The 26445-nt window shown below is 40.7% G+C and overlaps 1 protein-coding gene across 3 annotated transcripts in view; it reads right to left on the reverse strand.

The window, feature by feature from the left end:
* Positions 1 to 21080, reverse strand: part of flvcr2a (FLVCR choline and putative heme transporter 2a) — a 42723-nt gene extending 21643 nt beyond the window's left edge. For 2 of the 3 annotated variants that reach the window (XM_061238194.1, XM_061238176.1), the window contains exons 1-2: positions 10404 to 11411; positions 267 to 408 (exon numbers count right to left, since the gene is read on the reverse strand). In XM_061238194.1, the coding sequence (XP_061094178.1) occupies positions 267 to 408; positions 10404 to 11024 (763 nt within the window). In that variant the 5' untranslated portion in view covers positions 11025 to 11411. Of the gene's footprint in view, positions 1 to 266; positions 409 to 10403; positions 11412 to 20498 lie in introns of those variants that run through there. The other variant, XM_061238185.1, reaches the window with a different exon arrangement.
* Between the last annotated feature and the right edge of the window lie 5365 nt (positions 21081 to 26445).

A 26445-nucleotide genomic window follows, 5' to 3' on the forward strand; every position in this document is an offset into this window, starting at 1 on the left:
TTTCCTCCCCATCTGCCAAGTGTATCGCTGAACTCAGAACCGGCCTGGGCTACGGTGTCAGTGTATCTACAGGAGGCAGTGCATGGCAGCTTTAGCCAGTGCGGGGTTGATGAAGCCTCGCTTTTCGTCACGCGTTTACCCGTGGCCATATTGAAAATCAGGTCCCAAAGAATTCACATATTTATTTGGGAAAATACGGTTATATAATGCCTGTACGATAATGGCACAAACATGGACAACATTTCACCCCCCAGGCAGGAACTTACCAATGACCACCAGAATGAAGATCAGGGTGGCTACTCCAGCAGTCATGTAGAACATGATGCTAATGTGACGTGCAAGCTGTTCCTTATCCTCCACATTGGGCACCAGGATAGGTGGCACAAGGAACCCAATGGCAATGCCGAGCTGTGGGGAAATTAAACAGCAGACATACTTTACACAGTGACTTTAAACCAAATCTCACATATCTATAGGGGCCTTACATCTGCAGCTCTACAGGCATTGAACTGAGGGAGAAACTAGCAGTGACACACCTTGCTGAACCATCAAAATAGCAACAATTCTTTGGCCTATTACTGGAATTACTCAAAGTCACCTAAAAATACAGATTCTAGAAAGCAACTGGAATGTTCACTGTGTGACTACTGTTATGCAACTGTTCAACCAGTAGAGAACAAAAACATACTGTAGTGTTGATTGATTGATAGTGTTGACATTAATATGTAAGTTAAACATTCAACCAAGTAGGGTGAGGTGGGGAAAGAAATGTAGTGGATGCCTTACACAGAGGCCATACAAAAAATGTACCTGAGCACATAATACATGTCTGCATAGGCAGGCTACTTTCACACGTCTTGCTTGTTGGCCGGTGACTGGCAACCCAACTCCAATTTATATGCCACCATCTTAAAATACATCAAGATATATTAACACATTCAAAATACATTAATTTTCATCATACTTAATACATTAGTAAAAAACAAAAAAACAAAAAAACATTAAAACAGAACAAATTAAACTAAATAAAAATGTAAGTTTTGAAATTTGTGTCCAAATTTAGCTGGAGTGGAGAAGTACCTTTACAATAAATGTTCTATTTGGCAGTCGCTTTTATCCAAAGCGACATACAATAGGCGCATATCAAAAAACATTTGAATAAATACAATTCTATACATACATTCTGTCATAAAGAAGCAGCTACATATAGCCATGAACATCAATTATAGTTCACACAGTAAAGCTGTGGCTAAGTATTGAGGCTAAGTAAGTGAAGCTAAGCTATGTTTTAAGTTAGAAGTGAGGCATGGTAACAAGATTACAAAAGACACAATAGAAGTACTACAACCCATGATCAAGCCTCCACAAAAGTCCCAAGAATCGTGAGCTCTACTTGAACAGTTTCTTTTGGAGGCCATTGGCACTGCAAGATGTTGTCAGTTTCTTACAGTTTCTCTAAATGTTTTGATGCATTGGCTACATATTGTTTTGACCTGCTGAGCCAGTGCTTGGAATTCATTTTTCACTTGCTTGGTCTTTTCAGACGTTTCATGTATTCTGGTTCCTCAACTAATTTGTCAGCAGATCATCTCAACAAGGCTTTACCCTCATGGAAATTCCAGCTAGGTTCCAGTCTGGTGGTTTTAAGCTGGCCCAGCTGGTTTGAAGTTTGGAGGTTGGAGATGGTCAAGCGGGCAACAAGATGGTTGAGACATTGTAGCAACCATGCTGGCAAGACCATGTCCAGCTGATGGGCCAGCTAAGTCCAGACAACGGACCTTCACCAGATTCCAGAAGGTATCCAGCTGGAGCAGAAGCGGCTTCCAGCTTAATTACATCTTCGGCTAGTAACTGGAATTTCCACTAGGTTTGTCACGTTGCATGATTATCACGAGGTGCCCCCCCTAATCTTTACCACTTAATAGCTCATTGAGCTCTAGCACTGCTAGCACAGCAACATTTTATCATATCTGTCATCAGGTGTACAAATATGGGAAGAAAAACATGCTACTGGCAATGATAATGCACAGCAGAATATTAACTGCCTCTTGTTGTTTTGTATGACTCATGTGGGGGTTTTATTAGAGTGTGTGAACCTTGCTCTACCTGTTACTGTTTTCCTTCATATCGCTGTGTAGCACATCTTTCCTGCAAGTTATCAACAGACAAATAAAAAAATAAATGCATAAAACCTGCAGATGGCACCGGCAATCTGTTGAGCTGACTTGACATATTGCATGCTGCAACCACACATTAACATTTCTTCAATTAAAACCGTTCAATCTGGCACAAGACTAGCTTCCCCTTTCTGTTATTGCTCTAAAATGCATCTGTGCACAGCTGGTTATGTGTAATTCTTATGTTAGAGAACACAAACTTTTTAGGTTTGTTTGAACAGATGATTAAAACAACCAAGTAGGTTAAAGGTACCATCAACTCCACCCCCTCCTGTTTCAGCATTGTACTCCCAGCAAGAATTGGCCAGACCAAACTGCAGCATCGTGCCACATCTGTGCCCACACAACTGCTTCGGCCATGAGTGTGGAACTAGAAGTTACGGGAGAAAGGTAACATGGAGGAGAAGGCCTGCGAGAACACAGGAGGTAACCAGAAACAGGAATTACAGGAATTCCTCATTGTAGACACACGTCTGTATGGAAAAATACAGAATGAAAACATGCAAGTTACCCCGCAGCGAAAGGGTAACAGTAACTTGCTCTGACATAGCATGACATTCATCTATCTGACACTTATCCAGAGCATTTTAAAATGTAGGTGTGCGTTCAACTGATTTACAAGAGTAATAGTAAGAGAGAAGGGCAGGATGACATGGAGTATGCCTCCTCGGTGGGCCGGCAGTAGGCAGGCTGTTTCTTGTATGCTCAGTGTCGGATGGAGTCATATTACTAGATAAACCAACTACATACAATTGCTTCCACGGCACATTACTGCCAGTCCAGCAGCACATGTGTTACTGAAGCAGGATCAACTTTGACCTACTGCAAACTCAATGGTCTTTTAAGTTGCACAATGTGTAACTGAGTACCAGATTGACTCATTTTGCCCATACAAAAGATCAGCAATTTGTGATGAAAAAGGGAAATATACACACTTCAGCTTTTTTTTTACTTAAAATGCGATTATGGGGAGAATAAAGACTGGTTCCAAGAAAAAGCTTACTAACCTTCTTTAATTACATTATTTAATTCAGATTCATAATTTTGCCAAAACAGCCTGCTGGCTTTTTCCAATTTACTTTTCCCGATTAAAGTTCAATTCTAAAGATCATGGTTGCCTTAAAGAGGTGGATCAAGATGATTATCCACAGAGTATTTCCCCTTACCTCGTATAACCTCGTTATTATGCGTTCATACATACAGTGCCAGCTCCAACACTGCAAAGTTTAATTCTTATTAAGCTACAAAAAGGAACACAAAAATGTACTAAAAATCAAAGCCTTTATCTTTGAGGAGAAAAAAATCTAAATCAGATCGCACTGGTCCCAACCAGGAAGAGAAATGCAGCGTGCGAGAGTGTATTTAAACCTGGAATAACATGGCTGTGTGGAAAGGGTCAAGGGCCTGCGGTATTTCACACACGGTTTGACTCGAGTTCTCAGGCCACTGTAACCCCTTGCAGCTGAGTGCCACTGCCCTGACTCCCAGAAGAGAGCTACAGGACTCCCTCCCACTGAAAAGTCTGGAGGAAATTTCTAAAGCCTTTAGTTGGTATTTTCTCATAAATCTTGCACAGCTTCGTGCTGAGGCCAGTGCCAAAGGAACACAATAATAGCCCGCAGGGCTACAAAGCAACTCTTATTCTTCCAAATATACAAAAAACATCCTTTCCATTTGGCATAAAAGAGGTGGATGTAAAAAAAACAAGGGTCACAATGAGCGGAATGCAATGTTTGTTAGCCTTGAGGTCAATACTGAGGTCAAAAAAACACAGATTGGAACTTCGAAACAAATTGTAATACACTCTCAGAAAAAATGGTTCCAAAAGGAACCCTGTGATTCCAGAGAATGACCCTATCATGTTAAAAAAGTAACATGGTGGTTGGTCACACTTTCTAGGTTTTTATATGCAATTTGCACAAGAGGGCATTGAGGAAACACGATGAAAGTATTAAATATGTCCGTCCTTGAGTTTTGGAGAAGCAAGTGTTTTAAATGTACTGTCCTATTCAACTGGTTGAGAATGTTCTCCTTATTTTAATTTAAGTGTCTTTTCTGGTTACATTCATTTAGCTAGCTAGCTAAGGTTGACGTTATCGATAACGTCACCTTATGAAAGCAAACTAGCTAGCTAGCGAGCTAGTTTGCTTTCATAAGGTGACGTTATCGATAACGTCAGCCAGCTAGTTTGCTTTCATAGGGATGTTATATAGTTGTGTTTTTATCTTAACTTGGCTAGCTAGTTAGCAAAAATGATCATAGGATAAGTCAGCCTCCTTGCCTTAGCTATCGATAGTTGATATAGACTACTAAGCTAGCTAGCTTGTGAAAATTAATTCTCCCAAGATGAGTGCATCATGGAGGTAGCTATGGTAACAAACAACAATGTGTGGAAAGTGGGAGCACAATCTGTTAATCATAGCTAATTGACAGTTCTCATTACCATGCTCAAACAGTTTGGGTGAACTTTTACAAAAATACATTTAAATTACTGAATACATTAAAAAAAATTTACATTTCTTTTGTTGCCTAAAGACAACTGGAAGGTGTCACATTCAATCACCATGTTATTCGTTTAAATGGTTCTTTTTGAGGAAAAAAAGGGCGGACTGTAGTGTAGCATGGTGGTTAAGGTACACAACTGCGACACGCAAGGTTGGTGGTTCGATCCGCACAGCTGTTGGGCCCTTGAGCAAGGCCTTTAACCCAGCATTGCTCCAGGGGAGGATTGTCTCCTGCTTAGTCTAATCAACTGTATGTCGCTCTGGATAAGAGCGTCTGCCAAATGACATGTAATGTAATGTAATGTAAAAAAAATAAAATGATCTAGTTGTCTGGGAGATTTCACACTTCACACCCACAGTATAAATAAATAACTTGGGTTTGTCCACGGCGATCAAGCCACTCAAAAGTAAAAAGTCTTAAGTGTAACTTGAGTGTAAAAATGTACATCTACACTTACATTAGATTACATGTTACATCTTTTTTCTTGTTGAGCACAGGTAAAGTAACGGACCTTGATGCAGGCATCAGTTCGTCACATTTTCACACCAAGGACCAGGGTTCGATTCCCAGTCCTGCCAAAGCCGAGTTTGGCCGGCTCACGTGGAGTGGCACAATTGGCTCGCCGCTCTGAGGGAGGGACTCGGCAGGGGTTAGTAGGATCACCGCATACAACAGTGCCCCGGTCGCCTGAGAATAAAGGTCACAGACATTGAGACTATACGGCTTGAAGAAGTGTAATTCTCAGGATGCCGAGATCCATCTGGGCCGCCGAAGGACAGGGGTCGTAAGGGGTGTATCCCCAGCTAACACTAATAATTGGAACAGATAGGGTAAAATTGGCTACCAAATCGGAAGAAAACGTTTTTCTTGTGATTATGCAGCAATAAAATCATTTTGAGTATTGAGCAAATAATTTAGAGTGAACAGGTGGAGTAATTATTTTTGAATTGAATACAAACTTTAACACGATCTGCAGTTTGAGTAATCCAGCATCCTGACAACCACCAACTACACTGATTGTGGCATTTTCTCATAGGATGCAGAGCATTACCTCTCTACACAGGGCACTTAAGGTTTACATGCAGGACCTCCACCTGAATAGAAAGTATATCTTATAAAGTACAGCCGATATTCATCAGCAATATTTCAATATGAATCAAATGTGTCTTATAAATCATGTAGAGTACGAACCAGGGCCTGAAGTTGCTCTCTTGAAAGAAGGGATTTCCTGACGAGGCCGGGATACAACATTATACCATTTATTTTCCCATTCGTCCGGGGCCCAAATTGCGAAGGTGAAACTAGCGTGAATCCTCTGCGATCGGCCTCCGTGCCTCTTTTCCTCTCAACTCCTAAGTGTGGGGCTACATTTTCCTTTACTTATCAATTTGTTACTTATCAACATCTTCCCTGACTTCCCTTACTTATCAACATCACGGTTTCATCCACAGTCCAATTCGGTTTTCATTTTGCTTAGCCGAATATTAACCGACAATGTTTTTTTATTTCATCAGAACACAGATTTCCACACTTAAGAGTTACTTTTGAGAATATTTCAAGACTTACCTAAGAGAAAGTGTGAGCGGTTTGATAAATATGTTTTACCAACCACTTTAAGCAGAAAGTGATTACACTCCTAAGTAAGCGCTTAAGAGTTTATGAAGTGTAATTCTTAAGATGTTTGATGCATACGGCCCCCTGAGCGACTTACACACAGGTCCAACAGTGCTGAAGTCACAACAGACCTTAGTAGTGAATACATATTTCTGATGCAACGATAGCTGCAAATTGTTTGTCATACATTGTATTATTATGGAGGAACTTGGTTAGGGAATATAGGTTTATATTTAGAATTGGTAGGGCTAGCAAACCAATTCAAAATGTGCAGCATTAGACAAGCCAAGGTGGTTTAAATGGCCTTGTTTTTAGTCTACAGGGGAGATTTGGCAGTCACTCTGCTGTCCTGATCGTAGTGGGGTGGGTGCTCATTCCACCACTGAGGGGCCAGTATAGAGAAGGTTCCTCCTCTTGATCAAAAAGAGCCCATTTACGGTGGGGACAGTATGTTCCAGTGGGAGATGTGGGAGAGGAGTGTCCTGGCAGGACGAGATGTTTGAAAAATAGATTGGAAGTAAGAGTATGCTGCAGCACAGGCCAGGACCAGAGATTTGTGTTTTTCTCAGGCTGATGCCAGCAGCCAATGAAGGAAGATGAGGAGGGGTGTGGCATGCATGTATTTTGGGTGATTGTAGAAGAGAAAAGCAGCAGCTCTGGAGTCGGAGGGGCCTGGTGGGGCCAGCAGGGAAACAAGGCAAGAGTTGCAGGAGCCCAGTCAGGTCAGCTCAAGGGCTAGAGTAATGCCATGGGTAGCACATCAAGTGAGGAAAAGACGATTTTTGCATGCTGGATGCAAAATTGGCAGCTCTGAGTTACTATCGAGATAATCTCAGTGAAAGACTGTCAGCTTTGTAGTCTGTTAACCAGGACTACAGCAAGACTTTCTGGTAGTGAGAAATGCGGATCTGGTCGGTAAAAACTCAGTTCCGGCAAAGGAGTTCCAAAATGAAGCGGAGAGTGGAGAAGCCATGTCAAGATGTTGTTGAGACAAAAGATTTAGTGTACAAGGAAAATTACAGTGGGGGAGAGCAGATCCCAGAGGGACTTCATCGTTAAGGCCTTGGGACTTTGAGACAAAGCCCTTCCTCGTTACCTGGGAGATAGCTCGGTATGAGGAGAACCCATTGGAGAGTTATCCGCTAAGAAAAAACACGGCACAGTTCATGCTGCTCGTTGCACAACAGCTACAAACACTATCTGTGCTTTGTTTACTGATTTACTAAAGTTTTGATTTAAATCAAGTAACCATGCAAGCATACCCACAGCTAGTTAGTTAGTGCCGTTCTCAAGGACAATGATATCATGTTTTAGTTGGAATTTAAACATAACATCTCTATTAAGACATTTCTTTGAGGAAAGGGCCAGACGTCTGCTGCATTGTTTGCATTTCAGGCTGTGCCTTTTCTCGGTTGCCTGAGTACAATTATGTAACTCTGGTGCCAAAAGCACAAATTAACTGAAAGACTGGTTTTGCTCACAGCTCTTTTTGAAGTTGAGCAGGCCCCCGATGTAATAACATTTGTTGGGAATTTGACTGTCAATCGGCTTAAATTGACTTTGACAGGCAAAGGTGCAAGGATAACAATGGCTATATAAAACATTGAGCCAAGACAAGATCCGTTGAATGACCAAAGGAAATCTTCAGTTTTTCTTGGAACAAGTTACAATTTCAGATCATACAATTGGAATATTTCAAATGAATGTTTCTTTTTAAATATCATGGTTATTGTTGTCTAAATACGTGTCTGTGTACAATGAAATAGCATGCTTAAAGTACGGCCTGAGGGAGGTGCAATAACATCTCTGCCCTCAAGCAAGTCTAATTCTGTGTAAACTGATACTGATACTGATTTCTGTCTTTGTTAACCCAAAGAGGGATGGATAGCCATGCTTGCATGGAGGTTTTGCAGTTCCACCAGGTTTCTTTTTTTTTTCCTTTTTTTAAACCATGCTCATCTTGTGTGACAATTTGCAATCATCTTTGTAATTTGCACATATCCTGTTTGGAAACATCCTGTATTGAGCCAAATCCGCATAATATTAGCAGTGCTAAATTTACATGTAAAGGCAATTTATATATTTACACAATAGCCTAGGCCAAGATCATTTTGTTCTGGTACTTGTAATGGTTTAAGATGTGCAAGAGCATTGCAATCCTTTTGTAGATTCCCCAAAATATCAAACAGTTAGAGGAAATGCAAAACAAAGACCCCGACTCCCATGCATATCCTACACCTGTGGTGGGGTAAGTGGCAAGGTTCCCAAGGGTTTTAGATTCAAATGCTATTTTTGCTGAACATAGAGGTGCAAAAGTCTGGAAAGCCCTGCTCTCATTCCTTACTTACTTTACCGTTATTTAGCCGACACTCTTCTCCAAAGCGACTTATGGTGTGAACACGAATGCAAAGAGATAGAAGTGCAGTAATTTCCTAGAAAGGAAAGTATTGTCAAGACAGACAGGACAATAAGTACAGACTCAACTGACAACTTGTGAACTAACACAAACAAAACCAAAACTACTCTAGAGAACATTAAGCTATATTAAATGAACAAAAGCAAAGAACCACAGGCTCTGAAAACAAAACAAAAAAGTTATACCTAATCATGTGTTAGGACTAGGTAAAAGTGCTGGAGAGGGCTGGTGTGAAGGAAGAGAGGTGCAGTCTGAAGGGGTGGGTCTCCAGTCTGCTTCGGAAGACGGCCACCGTCGCGGATGTTCTGACTGCCATGGCAAGCTTGCTCCACCCCTGAGGGGCCAGAGCAGAGAGGAGACTTGACAAGAAAGTGCAAGTTCAGGGAGGGAGAGAAGCCAGAGGTTGCATAATGGAGGGGGTCTGGCTGGTGCTGTTCATGAATAAACGTGAACTCACCATGAAGATACAGTAACAGTCCTTTTAGAGGTTAATTTATTTAAGTGGAAGCTTTAAAATGAGTTATGCCTGTAGCCCCACCATTTTCTCAACTTGAGAGGAAGAAGCTATACTAAAAGCAACCCATCAAACAGCCCTTGTGTCATAATTAATTTGTTGTAGAATTCCTTCATCGTCTGTATTTTGACTTTTCCCAGACCCAGCTATTGCATGTGCATTTTACCATGCATCAGGTCTCAAGTGTGTTGTGAAGATAAAAAAAGAAAACACTTTAATTTACAACTTGGCCTTGGTGCCAGACATATTTATAGATTCTGGGTGAGTGACATGATTCTGTCAACATCATTCCAGAAATCCTTTTGGAATTTAATTCAAAAAATAAAAATATGTTGACATTTTATATCCAGTCTCTATAAAACTACACACCTAAACTAGAGGGGTAATCATTTAGCACTGCAGCCCATTATATTACAGTACATTTCTGTACGTCCAACAACAAATTAATCAGGATAAACTCCACATGCTCACTAAAATATTGATTTTACTTTACTTCTTACATTTTACTTTTTGAAACATTTTGCATAGTTTTGATTAGGTTTTTTGTATTGCCATATTTAGGACTGCAGTCGTCAAGACCTTCAATATCTATGTCATTTAAACCAATTACTACAGTTAGTAGTTCAGACAGGTGCTAGCAGTTAATGTCCAAACTTAACAATGTGCAGTGTACTTTAACAGTAAGTTTTTCACATGTAGTAATTTCTTTTTTTTCTTTTTTATAATCATGTGATAAAATATTTAGCTTAAACCACAATCTTTAAGTCAAACAGGCAGAGGCTGTGCAGTACCCAGTGAATAGCACATAGCACACAACCAAGGAGTATATTGGATACTTCCCAACCAGGATTTCAATGCAGCACCATTACTCCTATATTTCAGTCCTGGGTGGGACAGGTGATCCTAGCTAGCAGATTCAAAGAACGGTTCCTGTTAGAAGATGGGGACTCGCCTCCTAAAACACACTAGCCAAAAAGGAAAAGCCTTCACACCACAAAAAGGAAGTTTGGGTTTCAGCAGATGTGCGCATGACTAAAGAGAAGTTTATTTTCAAGATCACAAAATGAGTACAGTGGCCAGAAACATGCATGCATGCACTCACACTCACGCTCACGCGCACACGCACACACACACAAAGCTGGCCAGAATTCATGGTAAACTTGATTCCAAGACACACCTGGTTCCCAAGGACCCCGATGGAGCAGGCTGTAGAAACTTCTTGCGGGCCAAACCAAAGGGAGGCCAGACGGGAGGGGATCCCCAGGATGAAGACTGTGGCCACCGAGCACACAAACTGCCCGAAGAAGGTGACGGCAAAGAGGTCCGGAGAGGCAGTGCCCGTCTTAATCCAGGCCCCGATGCAGTTGAAGGCAGAGCCCACCACCACCACGTCACGGATTCCCCGGTTGTCCAGGAACCACATTACAGGAAGGATGAACGGGATGTACGTGAGCATGTAGATCATGGAGAGCCAGTCGATGGCGAAAGTGTCAATATTATAGAAGTGCATGAAGATGTTGCTGATGATGCCGTACTGGAGCCACATGAAGGCATTGCTCATGGAGTAGGAGCTAAAGAGGAAGAGCATGACCCAGCGCCTCTTGTACAGCTTGGTCTCTGAATGAGAGACGAGCTCTGCGGTGTCAGTGCCTGCCGGGTCTATGTCCATTCGAGAGTCGTCAGACTGGGACATCTCTCTCATGTTCCCCTCCTGTCCCAGGACAGCTGGCTGATCCCCCCCTTTCTCAGGCTTCACAGGATTGTCACCCCAGCTCTGCACCTCTTTCTCCATGCTCATGTTTCCACCGATGCTCTTGCCGTTCACTTCAATCTTTTGCAGTATTTAGCAACTGGAGGAAAAAGAGAAATTCTCCTTGGTAGGCTGTGTGCTGTTAAATGTTAACTGAACAGGTGCACTTCTTGCTACTTGCTCAGTTCTTCTGTTTTGTTGCACTCTAAGCAACAATCTGTTATCTGTTAAAAATATTTCTCAAAACCTGATACTAAGGTAATGACTACACCCTATATAGTCTGTTTTCTTCAGCACAGTTTTTCACTGGGAAGAACTTGTGCTGCCTTCTTGGAGAACGTGTAATCAGGTTGCAGTTTAAATATAGAGTGGTGCTGGACAGCAATTGCATTGCGCTACCCATTCATGCCTGGTTAACTCTGCCAGCTCTGAAGTTTCTGCCGTGGTTCCAGTATTTATCACATTCAGCCCTCCTGTCATGTGATCTTAATCTTTTTGTAATTTTCCTCTTGCAAACTTAACTCCTCCTTCCTGTCCTAAAGTTGCTCATGCAGTTCTCTACGCTGTAAAAAAAATGCTGCTGCACTATGCTGCAATTGCAACTCCTACATAAAGCCTCACCCAATTGAATTTTGTTTGACATGTGTTTTGCTTTGCTTTTCAAAGGGACGTTTAATTATTTTATGGGATCCACTCTTTGGGGATGTCACGGGTCGATACAGTACAGGCACAGAGAGAAGCTTGTACAACAGATGGGTTTGTCTCTTGTCAACAACAAGAGCTGTTGTTTCTTTTTCTAAAGAATGGGCAATTTAATGGTAGTGCCTGAATGACAGCACAGAAGGACATCTGGAAACACTTCAGAAGGTAGAATTGAAACTACACTCTTGTATGAGCAGCCCTCCTTTGATCCTTCCATTTCATCAATGTCCTGTCGTTTGCCTTTGACATAGATTTATGAACAATTTATTTGAATATTTAATTGTCATTTGCAATGCGAAAATGTTGAAAGTTTAGATTTAGATGATGTTTAGATGATTAATTATTATTATTATTTGATTTGGTAAACTTATTTTGTTCAAAACAGTCCAGCTCACATTTTGGGCAGTCCTCCCACAGTTTGAAAGAGAATGTTCAACGCACAACCATTTCCGTTTAAATAAACGTTTTCCTAAACCTTTGTCCCATAGGGAGGTAAAGCAGAAGTTTAGGGAACGATACTTCCGGTATACTCCTCCCTACTACATAGAGCAGCGAAAGCTAAATTTGAGCAAACTACATAGTCTGGGTTCAAAGTATGTGTTTCAATTGGACCATGCTAATGCCACCAACAGTGGTGTCTGTATTAATTTATCGTCCCGACCCGTGCAATCCGACTTAACCGGCATGACACAAATGTATCCTATTTGTAATCAGTAGCCAATCAATGACAACCTGCAACCAATGTCAAGCACAATAGGGAAGGAAAAAAAACGATGGCCACAAATGTTTTGCTACGTCCCATGAGACCAGTTTGGTACATAAATCTGACCGTTTACTCGTAACTATGATATTTAAAAAAAGTAATGAAAAGCTGCATGTCGATCATTTTCAGATTATACGAAGCTTTGTAATTTTTTGGTTGTAGAAAATGTAATGCTTCATTCGCTCATATGAAGTTGTCGCTGTTGCCGTCGCTGAGGAAATGCGCTAGCATAGCATTCATCAGTATACCGGAAATGCAATTCACCTCCTCGTTTCACCTCTGCTTTACGTCCCCATTGCACAAATTATGCAAATTTATATAAGTTTAAAATTATAAATTTTAACTTAGGGTTATCTGGGTGTGAGATATAGTGAGACAGAGTGGTCAATTATCTCGTCTGACAAATCAAGTTGAAAGAGCAGAAGCCTTTATCAATTTTGTCTAATCATTCCAACCTAAAACCCTAAAAACATTAACCAGAAACAACCCAACTTGATATCTATCAAGCTATTAAAAGAATGTGTTGGTATCAAAGAGATAATGCCTGATTGTGATACTGTTTTGCTGAGTAAAGATATACATGGAAATAACATGTAGATAAAGGTAATTCGCCCCACCCTTCTCACGCTCCATTATGCACATTGCTTTTCTTCTATTCAAACGAAAGGTTAATATCCAGAACTTCATTTTCAAATCAAATTTATAAAACAGGTTATACCCCGGGCTTGCCTTATTCGCCCTACTGTTTGATAGACGGACCAGGTCACTGTGTGTAGAGTATAAATAGGAGCCACCAATGCCTGATCACATTACATCATCTGTCTTGGCTATCACAGGATCACCAGTAGAGTGAAAAGTATCAGGGGTATCAGGGGGGGTAAACCCGGCCTTTGACTCAATGACTAGGAATGCATTCCAAATATTGACTGAATAAATAGGCACAATTACAAATAACTATGTGAGCATTCAGTACCCCTAACACTTCAGCACGGCTGGTATCACTGCAGTAGGGTTTGCAAGGGGTCTAAATTGATACCAGTGTGTTTACAAAATTTCTCTCATGTTATTCTAGACTACATGACATAGATTGTGCAATAAAAAAACGCTCAGGGGTATAAATAGTCTGAACAAAGACATTTTGTAACATCCTAAGGACATTTGTGGTGTATACAAGTGGACGCTTTCTACAACATCTTTGTCTGCCTGTTCCCCTTCTGATCAGTCTGTACAGAATCAGATTCTTACCTTGGCTGTTGGTATCTCCCCATTCCTTGGCATACTGTATCCCTCAACAGCTGCAGACACTTTCAGCTGAGCTACACATTCAAGAGCTGAAAATGTTCAGGGGATACTGAGGTATTATGGCTACTGAATGCACCCTGGTTTATTTTAACTGTTTTAAGTTAAATCAAACATAGTTCCCCATTTATCATATCTAGACAAGGACTGGTTTTGGATTATTTTCAGGGAATTTCACTGGAGTGCTCATACAATTGTTTGTGTTGGGAATGTTCTTAGTAGGTGTGGGCAGAGGACCACACCATCTGATTGATTAAAAAGAATATCTGTTGGTAATTTGGAAGTGAAGTGTGTATTTCCGTTTGACTCGCAGTGTTATTTAATACATTGAATCTGTCATGGTATTAGAAAATACATTCCAACTAATTTTATCGCGCATAAAAATTACCTTGGTTTAATTTCCAATTTAAGGCTCACTTTTGTGAAAGGACACTTCCATTAAGGCATTTGTGCTTCTGTTTCTGGGAATACAGTTTTGCCTCATTATGCTATTAACAATAACGGTCATAGGTTATGAAACAGTGCTCATAGTGCAAAATATGTTAACCTGGCCTTGCAATAGCATCTTTACTGCTGTTTGTTTTACTTATCTGCAGAGCATTTACCTGTCTCTGCACGTGCCAAAGAAAACACCAGATGAGAAAATCCTGTCAGCAATATATTATATATACCGTTGGCTCCGGAATTATTGGCACCCCTGACTGGCAATGCACAAAAAAAACTTTTAAAAAATAGAAAATATAATTGAGAGAAACTAAAAAATGTCAACATGTGAAAAATACTGCACTTTATTAATGTTTCAAAATCATGTGTTTGCATCAAGTACTAAACCAGGGGTGCCAGTAATTATGGAGCCCACTGTAGTGCTGACCTTGTTATTGCTTTAATTAATTAATTAATGTAATGATTTATTTTTTCTTTTTAACTTGACCAAGTTTTATTATAGATCCTATTCAAGCTGCCAGCACGTTGATCTGAAGGTCAACTGAACTTGCATGTCATTATCTGTATCCTTGACGACGCCAACAATGTTGACAACTCCATACTGCTGCTGAGATACATGCCGCAGAGCAAGGACTGTAACATTATTTAAAATGACATGATCACACAATGAAACAAATTCACTTGCATATGTTTTCAAATCACCGTCAAGTACTAGGTATAAAGTGCTTTGGCGGCTCATTTCTTTCGAATACCCAAGCACTCGAGTACTGAGTTGTGCCAAAACCAGTTCTCGAGATTCTAAATGTTTGCAATACAAATGGGCTGCCTCCAAGAAAAGAGTGGGCTGGACCAATGACGCCTGCAGGATTCTCTCCCAGGATACGCTGCTGTATGCATTTTAAATAACAAATAAAAGTTTTGAACTGGAAAAATACAAAATGTGATGGAATTTGACACAAAATGACCCAGGGGTCATCATATATTTGTAAAACTTTCAGCTATAAACAATGTAACGTTATCTATTGCATTAGCATACCTTTGGGACAGAATCCTGCAGGTGCCACAGGGGTGAACATTGACGACCAATATACAAAACATTTCTCAACATGTACCTTTCATCAGCCGAAGCTGTCAATATTGTCAGCCATGTGTCCTTTTTGGCCACCCCATTTCATAACCTTAAGAGATGCTGAAACTGTTCTACAAAACATGCTCTACAGTAAGTGGCTTTCTTAACTGAAACTGATAACAGTAAAATGAAGTCAAACACAAATGTGTTTAGTTGCACATTTGTATACTTTCTGCAAACCAATGTACAATTAATCAGCTTTCCTGTTATCCACTTCACTTATCAAAAGTAATGGTATCGTATGTTCCATTAATTCTTTCAAATAAAAGCTCTGCATATAATGCAAGGCCCTGAGAAAAAGACAGATATATAACTGCAGCTGATATGCCTGTGATATCGTCAGTTAAGTGCTAATTAGGGTTATAAACCTGGAAATGATACAAATAATTTCTTATGTAATACTTGCATTGTATGGGTCAGCAGCAACTGTTCCAAATCAAAACATATAACCGATTTTGGGGTCATTTTATTCACATATCATTCTATATGTTAGCTTTACTGTCCTTAGAACACTGCGCTTCTCGCATTATGGTCAAAATTGTTCACACATTTTGAACAAACACCCAGCATTGCACATATTGACAAACTTCCCTGTGCCTGCTTTGTTCATGAGACCTTGATGCAAATATGCACACACCCAACATGGCAGACACTCTGTGGAACTGTTCAGACTTCAGGTGTAGCCTATATCAAGCACCCCAGATTCATATCCTGTTACTGATCCATTTAATCTACATAAAGTATATACAATGATGAGCAAAAACATTATGACCACTCACAGATTAAGCAAATAACGTTGATTATCTTGTAACAACAATGTCAAGGTCTGCGATATATTAGACGATCAGTTGGTTGGACGTGAGGGAAACGGGCAGCCGTAAAGACCTTATAAACTTTGACATTGGCCAAATTGTTATGGCCAGACGATTGGCGGACCGGCGACAGGGTGTTAGGCACCCAAGGCTCATTGATGCCCGCGGGCAACGAAGGCCATCCCGGCTGGTCTGAACCAAGTGGGCAAAACTGGGCTTTTTTTGGGAAACTCATTGAGAGGCTCAGAGACAGTGCTCACTAGCGCCACTGTGGATGGCTCCAGTATAGGTCATTCAGACCAGATGCAAAGTCAAAGGTACATGGAAACAATGGTAAACTTGACTTCACAGGCTTCAAAAACACTTTTAACAAGCCCATGAATAGTCAGTGGACGATGTAACAGGCACTTGGTCCATATTTTTCTACCGTCTATGGTCCGAACAGAAGGGCACATGTCGCAGAACATTTGAATGATTATAAAGAGGAACGTGTCACAACATACGATGCATGGCACCATGCTGCATATGGGGCTGCATAGCTCGGAGTGCCTATGCTAATTTTCTTTTATTATAATGTCATAATGTTTGGCTCATCAGTGTAAGAAAAGCATATACGGTTTCCATGTAGCTGTGATTATATGATAGCTAGTATGCTTGCTCTCTTCTTTCTCCCTCTATGGTCAGTAGCTTTTCTTTTTATTTAACACCATTTGTGATGTCTATATGGAGGCCCAGGCACCATGGATTTTTTAATGCCTGTTTGCTGTTTGTATTTAGTCTGCTTATTACCTTCATTGCATCTGATTCCTTGGACTATCCAACTTTTGCAGACAGTTTCAGGTGAACTGCACATTCAAGAGAAAAATGTTCAGTCTGAGACATTGTGACTACTGAATGCATCCTAGTTTATTTAAACAGGAAAGTTAAATCCAGCATGGTTTTACATGTACCAAAACTGACCTCAGTTCCCCTGTGTACTACTATCCCTCTGCACTGCCTTAGATTCTGATGTGTTGCACCATAAACTATTCTAGCCGGCTAACTGGCATGCCTCCACGGCAAACAATATGTGTTCAAATTGGTTTAACATTTTTAACACCTATTAAACTTGGTCAACTCAATGCTTGGCGACTGGCCTTTGTGAATTGAGGTGCCATTATATAATTTTAAAGATATTTTTTAGGCCTTTTTCAGCTTTATTGGACAGAATATAGTATAGAGAGACAGGAAGAATGGGAGCGAGAGAGAGGGGAAGACATGCGACAAATGTCGGACGGTCGGATTCGAACCGCCGACGTCGCAGCTCGCAATGAGCATGCGGTCAGTGCTCTACAGGCTGCGCCACCGAGACACCCATAATTTTAAATGTAAAATGAAAGCACAGTTCCTGGTTCAAATACCCAAACTAAACTCTCTTTGACACTCTGGCTTAGTTTAAAGGACTGAAATAGACCTACCCTCAGTATTGGCTCCCAATAAACCAAACCAATTATTTAGGATATTTTAGTATCCTACAGGACAGCCATACAGTGAGGACCATAATTCATTGGACAGTGACACATTCTTTTGGTTCTGTGCTCTGAATTTCAAAGGATGCTTCGAGTTTGAAAGGTATCCTAGTCAACAGTTTGGTTCATTATTAACAAGAAAAGAAACAACTGGTGAACTCAGTTATGTCAAAAGACCTTGTCGGAAACCCCCAAATACACCACAAGTGGAAGTATTTGAGAGGTGAACGAAACACATGTAGTCTGACCAGGACCAGGTGAATTGTTCTCATTTATCTGACTCCAAAAGATAAGTTCAACTGCTCCTCTGTTCTAACAGTTCAAAAAAAGGAGCTACAAATGTCCACCAATAGTGTGGCTGTATACAATTGCTATCTATCTATATGTGGCCTGAATAGCCTACAATGATACACTTATGCATTTGGTGACGGCATTAGTTATTAGTTATATAGGCAAGTGACTACGGGGTGCAGGTATCTTATGTTGCCTATGTCTGTTAGGACTCTAAACTGGTAAGTGTGCAGTTGTGCGAGTCAAGAGGATGCAAGTTCAAATTAATACAATTTATTCAACAATGTGCATTGCAGAAATAGAATTACAATGTGTTTCAAGAATTACAAGGTGTAATATGAATGGCTATACGTAAATGGTGCGCAGGAGGTTGTATTAGCGTATTATTCCACGCTTCCCTCTATATACCCAGGTTTTTACAGGAAAAACAAGAAATCATCAACGAAAGAGTCAAGACACCGGTAACAATGGTCCTGCTGATGTTATCTCTGTATGTCCAACAAACCTGGTTAACCTTTGTAGCACAGCTGGATGGTGACTCTTCCTGACCCTGTGTCAACATGGTAAACACCGTCTGTTTCCTTTTTGGGGTCTGCAGAGAGCTACACTTATGTAAAATGCCCTACAACCAGGTAGACTGAGGAAGACCACTGTAGTGGATGACCAGAGAATACTCTCTACGGTGAAAAAAAAACCCCTGACAACGAACCAACAGATCAAAAGCACTCCTAGGTGCAGGTGTAGATGTGTCAAAGTCTGTCATAAGTAGAAGAGTACACCAGCCAGGACTACAGAGGTTACACAACAATATGCAAACCACTGAGAAGCCTGATGAACAGAAAGGCAAGATTACAGTTTGCTATAAATAAATAAAAAACACCTAAAAGAGCCCCAATAGTTCTGGAACCAAGTCTTGTGGACAGATGACTCAAAGATTAACATCCAGAGTGATGGAAAGAGGAAAGTGTGGAGAAAAAAGGATTGAAAATCCTTAACTGGCTGAATCAATCACCAGATCTGAATCCAATTGAACATGCATTTTACATGGTGAAGAAGAGACTGAAGACAAACAAACAAGTCCCCAAACAAGCAGGAACTGAAGATGGCAGCAGTACAGGCCAGGCAGAGTATCACCACAGATACCACAAAGATACCCAGCTTCTGGTAATGTCTATGCGACGTCAAGCAGTCAATGCATGCAAAGGATATGCGACCAAATACATCATTGTACATTATTGTAAACTATTCAATATTTTTTGATGTCCTAAAATGGGGGGACTATGTACCAAAGGTTCAATAATTTCTCAACAGTCCATCCAATATGGATGAAATCAAAGCTACAACCTAATTATCATTGTATCCTTTCAACTCAAAATAACAAAAAATGTGTCACTGTCCAATGAATTATGATGCTTACTGTATTAGTCTACAGTAACAACACTGTTTCAGTGGGTCCTCTCACAGAGAAGAGAGGGAAAATAAAACTCAGAAACAGATGTATTGAATGTTTAAAATACACAGCTATTTTATAATCTTTTTTTACATATTAGACAAAGTCACATGCAAGTACCCCAACAACAAATTAACAATTAAGCCATTGACAAAAGATTTTAAAAAAAGACATTATTAAAAGTTATTTTAAAAGGTTGGCTTTTTAGGGTGGGGTTTTTAATGAAATCTTAAAAGTCGCCTCGATTGTTGTGTAGCGACAAATGAAATATGCTACTTTATCTCACAAACATCATTAGGATTATATTTGATCATAACGTCATACAGCCTATATCTTCCGCAAAGGGTCAGCTAATTAATTCATAGAATATTTCATAACCTTGAAGTCACATTCCTTGTCAAAAGATCTGCTCTTTCACTTTTCATTTGTCTCTTTTACCACGTAAATATAGCTAGCTATTAGTACTCCTGTCCAAGCTCGATTTCTCCCCAACACATACTCACTCAAGGCAGAAAATATAACTTAGTAGTATTAATAGCTATCGCACACAATGTACTGCACCACCGCCCACCTTTGCTTTCATTTAGCTCCCAGTTAACATTTTAACAGGCATGAATGGGTTACGGGAAAAGAATGACATGCACACCAGTCGAACACTGCTGTGATTTTTTAAAAATCGACCTGCTTCATTATAAAATCAAAACTCGATTACTGTAACTAATACACATGTAACCAGATTAACTACTTCAGTTTTGCCGTCTGTGAGAAAATGTAGGGGATCGTATATCAAATAGGGACACCGATTTAGCGGGAATTGCTGGAAATAAGCAAGAAATTCTCAGTTCGTCATTTCGCTTTAGATTATGGAACCCGATTTACATTTGGTCCGAAAAACATCAGGTAATAACAGCAATACATACAGGCCTACTGTAGCTACGTTGAAACAGTTAATTCCGTATTCATTTGGACTAAAATACTTTAAAGACACAACACAATTTACCAATACATGTAAAACAGTTACACGAGTCCATTATATTTAGTGAAGCACAAGATATTTCCAGCTAGAAAGTACATCTGCTATCAAAAAAGTTAGAAAAATAAATGATTAACGCTATTCTACATACCCGTGGCTTGGAAGCAGCATTGATACAGGACGTTGTGGCACCCGCAGAAGATGGCGACTTTGTTCGTACATCATAAACGTCATTTCCCTTCGGCTTCGTCTATGTTTTGCACTTTACTTTCTTCCTTCGTTATGCTTTAGTGGTCTGTCATTTCATGGTGTTCTGCATCCACGCTTTAAGTATCGACATAAAATGCGTATAATACGGTCATGTTGACAATGTGGAACAAAATAAAAAATCTAAAATATGGAGAACACTTTGCTGTGAGACAGTATACCGTTAATATTAGCTAGCTATTGGCAAGTTACTAAAAACGTACTGGTATACTGCGTTAGTTAGCCAATTCATCAAACTTCACATTGTTTGTGCCGAACTACCTGTTATGTACGTAAAAAATGTCGACATTTTGTGGAGCGTCCTGTTGGTGCGTGGTACCTATTATGTTCTTATTAATAATTTAGTAAGCAATGGGGTGAATGTGGAAAACAAGTCCAAAAGCACTTGATAGTACCTGCTGCGTGGCTAATGTAATGTGGGTTAGGTGTGAAACAGTTGCCAAGATTTCGACTGACGAGCTTCATTTCTGAAATCGATAGATACCAATACGTATTTAATGAGTTTTTGAGATACAACAAACATTCATTTAATTTTCATCTAAAATTATCAATTGCTTTAACGTTGGCCAGCTACCACGGCATGGTATAGTGATCCTTTTTCAAGACAATTCTACTAATTGGGATGCATTAATGTGCTCCTAAATTTGACCACTTACAGCTGAGCATATGTGCTCATTGGATAAGAAGGAATCGATTATCCGATTCCAGGCACTAGGGGGCATTGGGCCAGTTTCACAGACACAGGTTAAGCCTAGTGTTAGATTAAATAAAATTTTGAATGGATATTCTGCATACAAAACTCTATTTAGTCAAGGATCTTCAAAGGCTTAGTTTGTGCCTGTGAAACCAATCGTTAGTGTCCCAACATGATGTGAGTAAGAAACTCTCAAGACTGTGGTGAAGTGCTCTAATTGTCACTTGACCATAGTTTGCTTGGGGTGACACAATGTAGGCCAATCAATTAATATGTTTTAACAGCTCTAATTCAGCTCATACTGAAATTAAAACATACAAGAAAATTAAAATACAAAAATACAATAATGCAAAAAATAAAACTATTTAGAGTGCCAGATATAGGGAATGATTACTCGTTAATGATTACTTGTTAATGATGGGTTTGTTTCATCTTTATATAGGCTACATGGAGGCATTGACATAAATAGTGTCCAACAAATCACAAACAACACTATATCATAATGAATGTGAAATTACAAGACAGAAAGTTAGTCAGAACACAAAGGCCAGACTTTGTTTGAGTTGCCAAATTTTGAAGACATTTTCTGAGCCTTGTCACATTGTTTGAATCCTTATAGCTTTCAGCTTTAATGAAACTTACTAAGAAAATTATGTGAGGGTGAGACAGCAAGCAAATGCAAGAGTTTCATGCCTTGAGAGTTGACAGGTATGTACAGTTAGCCTACATTTCAGGAATTCAGCAGACACTTTTATCCAGAACAACTTTACATAGTATATATTCATACAAGCTGGACAAATGTTGAATAAATTCAGGTTGATTACTTTGTTCAAGGGTACAACAGCAGTCTTACCTGGGAATCAAATGGGCTACTTTTTAGCTACAGCTCAGACCCAAACCATTATACTACACTGCCACCCCATGTACATATGACCTTAGTACCACATAATGTTTGTTTCTATTTTGCCTAGTTCTTTGGTAACTACTCTTTGCTTTAAAATGACTAATATTAAAAACATATGTAAACAGGTACAGTGGAATCCAGAATTACTGTACCCTTGATAAAAATGAAGAAATGTGGCTGCATGTAATAAAAAACACAGATAATAATCTATGTTATGTTCAAACCTCTAGGAAATGAATATACTTTTATTTCACTAAATGTGTTTCCATGTTTTTCTTCTTCATTATTTCTGAAAACTATAGGTGTCAAAATTATTGGCACCTCTAATAATTATTCTAAATAAAATTCACTTAATTTAGTTAATCTCAGGCGGCACGGATGGTGCAGTGGGTAGCACTGCTGCCTCACAGCAAGGAGGTCCTGGGTTCGAATCCCTGTCGGCCGGGGCCTCTCTGTGCGGAGTTTGCATGTTCTCCCCGTGTCTGCGTGGGTTTCCTCCGGGTACTCCGGTTTCCTCCCATAGTCCAAAGACATGCAGGTTAGGCTGATTGGAGAGTCTAAAATTCCCCGTAGGTATGAGTGTGTGAGTGAATGGTGTGTGTGCCCTGCGATGGACTGGCGACCTGTCCAGGGTGTATTCCTGCCTTTCGCCCAATGTATGCTGGGATAGGCCCCCCTGCGACCCTGATCAGGATAAGCGGGTTCAGATAATGGATGGATGGATGGATAGTTAATCTCAGTCTAAAGAGGGCCAATGACAAATAAGGATTTTGAGCTGGTTAAAAAAAATCTTGATGATTTAAAATGTATGTGCTATGTTCTCATTAATGTATGTTTTGCATTCATGTTGATTTCATATGTTTTTGAATAACATTTTGCCATTTTCAAAATGTCAAGTGGTATAACTGTCAATAACTAAGAAGTTATATTTTTCCCATGCACCTTAAATAAATTGGGAAGTAGGGGGAAGTGGGGTAAGTTGTCACATGGATAAGTCAAGAACTGAATAGATATTTTGTGTGACTTCATATTCTGAGGTCAACTTTCTGTGGTGAAAGTGACACTGATCTGACGTGAGGACAGTTTTCTTATTTTTAGGCACAAATGTTCAAAATTAGATTTTTGTATTAAGTAGAGTAAAATAAATAATAAAGTGTATTTTGGTACTATAGCTCCCTGCAGTCCTATAGTGATAGTGAATTGACCGTTGCTGTGTTGAGCAACTTGTTTTTTGCTAGCTAGTGGCATCTGTAAATGTAAAAAGAACCCATTATAATGATCGTGCTATTTAGATAAAATTTATTTAACAGTGCCACTATGTGGATTCAATTATAACCATACAATAATTACTGGGCTAGATAATGCATACAAATGTGTTATTTCGTTGTGTAAACGACCCCATTGAGTCAAATAAGATGATTATAGGCATGATCAGGTCATGGTAGTTTCAAACATACGCCTCATATTAAAGGTCTTAACTGGTTAAACTACCTTACATTTCAAATTCAGATCAAATTTGACTGGTATTATGATGGAAACACATACTACTATCTGACAATCAACTCTTTTTTTCGAACATATTTTTAACAAAATTTTCTCAATCATTTCACTTGATCATGAACTTTAACTAATCTTGCCATGCCATGAAAGAGTAATACATACATTTCTAAGAAGTTTCTGTCCAAGCCCTGCTCCAGCCCTTCGGCTTCTCTACCCGTCTCCTGCGTCAGCCCTCTTGATCACCTGGCTTTGACCCCTGTCTGTCTTTGGACTTTGCCCTGCCTTCTCCTCATTGCTCTGGCTGCTTGGACTTTGACCCCTTGCCTGGTCATGACCATGTTACTGCTCATCCTGTATTGCCCTGTTTGCCAGATATTGACCTGCCTTCTGTATAACTTGATTAAAGCCTGTTATTTATTGCATCTTGGTGTCAGAGAACGGTTCTCCTAAAAAAATATGTACAAAAGGGGAAACTAGGAAATTAACTGAGACAGGGGCACGGAGCATGAAAGGAAAACATGAAACGGCGCAGGGGTGCATCTTGTCTTCGGCTCTCTGAGACAATACCGCTCCCACACCAATGTTGGATGCATCTACCTCCACCACAAACTGTTTAATGGGGTCAGGCAGGGACAGGACAGGTGCAGACATGAAACAGTGCTTAAGTTCTTCAAAGGCTCCGGGGTCCAGCGTTTCTTCATGGCAATGTCATTAAGACCATGGTAGTCAATGCAGGGGTGTAATGAGCCATCCTTCTTGCCCACAAAGAAGAATCCGGCTCCAGCTGGGGATGAGGATGGGCCAATGATTCCAGAGGCCAATGATTCGACAGTGTATTTTTCCAAAGATTTGGTCTCAGGAGCGGAGAGGGAATACAGGCAACCTCTCAGGGGTGAGGTTCCCAGAAGCAGGTTGATGGGGTAGTCGTAGGCACAGTGAGGAGGAAGGGAGCAGGCTTGGGAGCGACTGAATGCCTGGCGGAGGTGGGGATATTCACTCAGCACCTTAATGAGATTGATGACCTCCTTCTTCTGAGGTACCAGGTACTCATGGGACTGGCAGCGGAACTGAGTCAGGTGACATGGCATTTAGGACATTTGACAGTCTGTTATAATTCCCCAAGTCCAGTCTGGGGTTTGTGCTTGGTGAGCCATGGTGATCCAAGCACAATATGAACAAGTGGAGACTCCATGACAAAAAATGAGATCTCCTCTTGATGATTGCTGGAGACCAGAATCTCCACCAGTCACCTCTTAGAGCTCTGCCAGAGGAGTACCAGTAAGGGTGTTGCTGTGGAGAGGCATCTTCATCCGGGAGGCGTGAATGCCCAAATGGTGGATCAAGGAATGGCAGATAAAGTTAGCGTTAGCGTCCGTACCTGAATCAATAAGGAATCAACCAAGCCCCTTTCCAGGTAATCAGAGCATGTTGAGAGGACCAGGATGTGCTGGAGGTAGGGGTCAGGGAAGCGCCTGTCAGGACCTCCTCTCTCACTGACGGGCATTTGCTTTTACTGGGCAGTTGTGGATGAAGTGACTCAATGCTGCGCTGTGCTGGGTCCATCGGTCTGACCCATCATTCATGCAGGCTATTGTCAACTCTGATGGTGAGGTCCACTTGCCTGTCTAGGTCTTAGGGGAGGTGCACGTGGTCAGCTTTTTCTTGAATGTTTTCTGACAGACTATTCAGGAAGACATCATACAAAGCCTCTTTGTTCCATCCAGCAGATGCCGCCAATGTCCAGAACTCAATGGAGAACTTAGAGACAGATCTCTGTTCTTGATGGAGGAGCAGACGTTGTTGTGCTGCTGAGTGACCAAACTAGGTCCGGTCAAAAACCTTCTTCATCTCGGTAGTGAAGGACAGGTAGGTGGCAGTGGCAGGGTTCCGGACTGTTGGAGTGACAGGCAGCTCAATGTCGTACTGTCCCAGCTGAACGGCCTGGTACCGTAGAGCCTCGGGAACCTGTCGTGGGTCAGTTGGTTTTATTGTTGCCAGATCGTTCAGTTCGGCGAACAGATCGGAACCACTCTCAGACACCAAGATGTAATAAATAACAGGCTTTAATCAAGGTACACAGAAGGCAGGTCAATGTCCGGCAAACAGAGCAATACAGGATAAGCAGTAACATGGTCAAGTCCAGGCAAGGGGTCAAAGTCCAAGCAACCTGGGCAATGAGGAGAAGACAGGGTGAAGTCAAAAGACAGGCAGGGGTCAGAGCCAGGAGATCAAGAGGAGGAGGACTGGAGAACAGGAGCACTGAGGAGCTAAAGACGGGTACAGGAGGCAGGAGCAGGGCTTGGACGGAGGCAGGCAAGAGGGCTGGAAAAGGGCTGGATGACACAGGTCTGAGACAGGAACTTGGGAAACTGGTAAGGAGCAGGCAGGAATAAAAACTGTACACTGTAAAAACATATGAGGACACAAGCACAAATACAGGGCACAAGAAAACCTGGCACGAGTGCAACACATGACGAGACAAGGAGAAACAACTGAGACAATTACAAACAGAGGAAATACATATCAGGTGCGGGGCATGGACAGGTAACACGTAAGAAAGGAAAAAAAGGAGAACTTGAGCCTAGATACAAAATACATAGAAAATGTGAAACTGGGAAATGCACGGAGCGTGAAAGGAAAACATGAAATGGAACATTGAACAACGCAGATACATAGAACAGGGTGAGTTCACAGAAACCAACTATGAGATGGGAACAAGAGACATGACAGAAA

This window comes from Conger conger, chromosome 1, assembly GCF_963514075.1.
Source record: "Conger conger chromosome 1, fConCon1.1, whole genome shotgun sequence".
NCBI classification, from domain to species: Eukaryota; Metazoa; Chordata; class Actinopteri; order Anguilliformes; family Congridae; genus Conger; species Conger conger.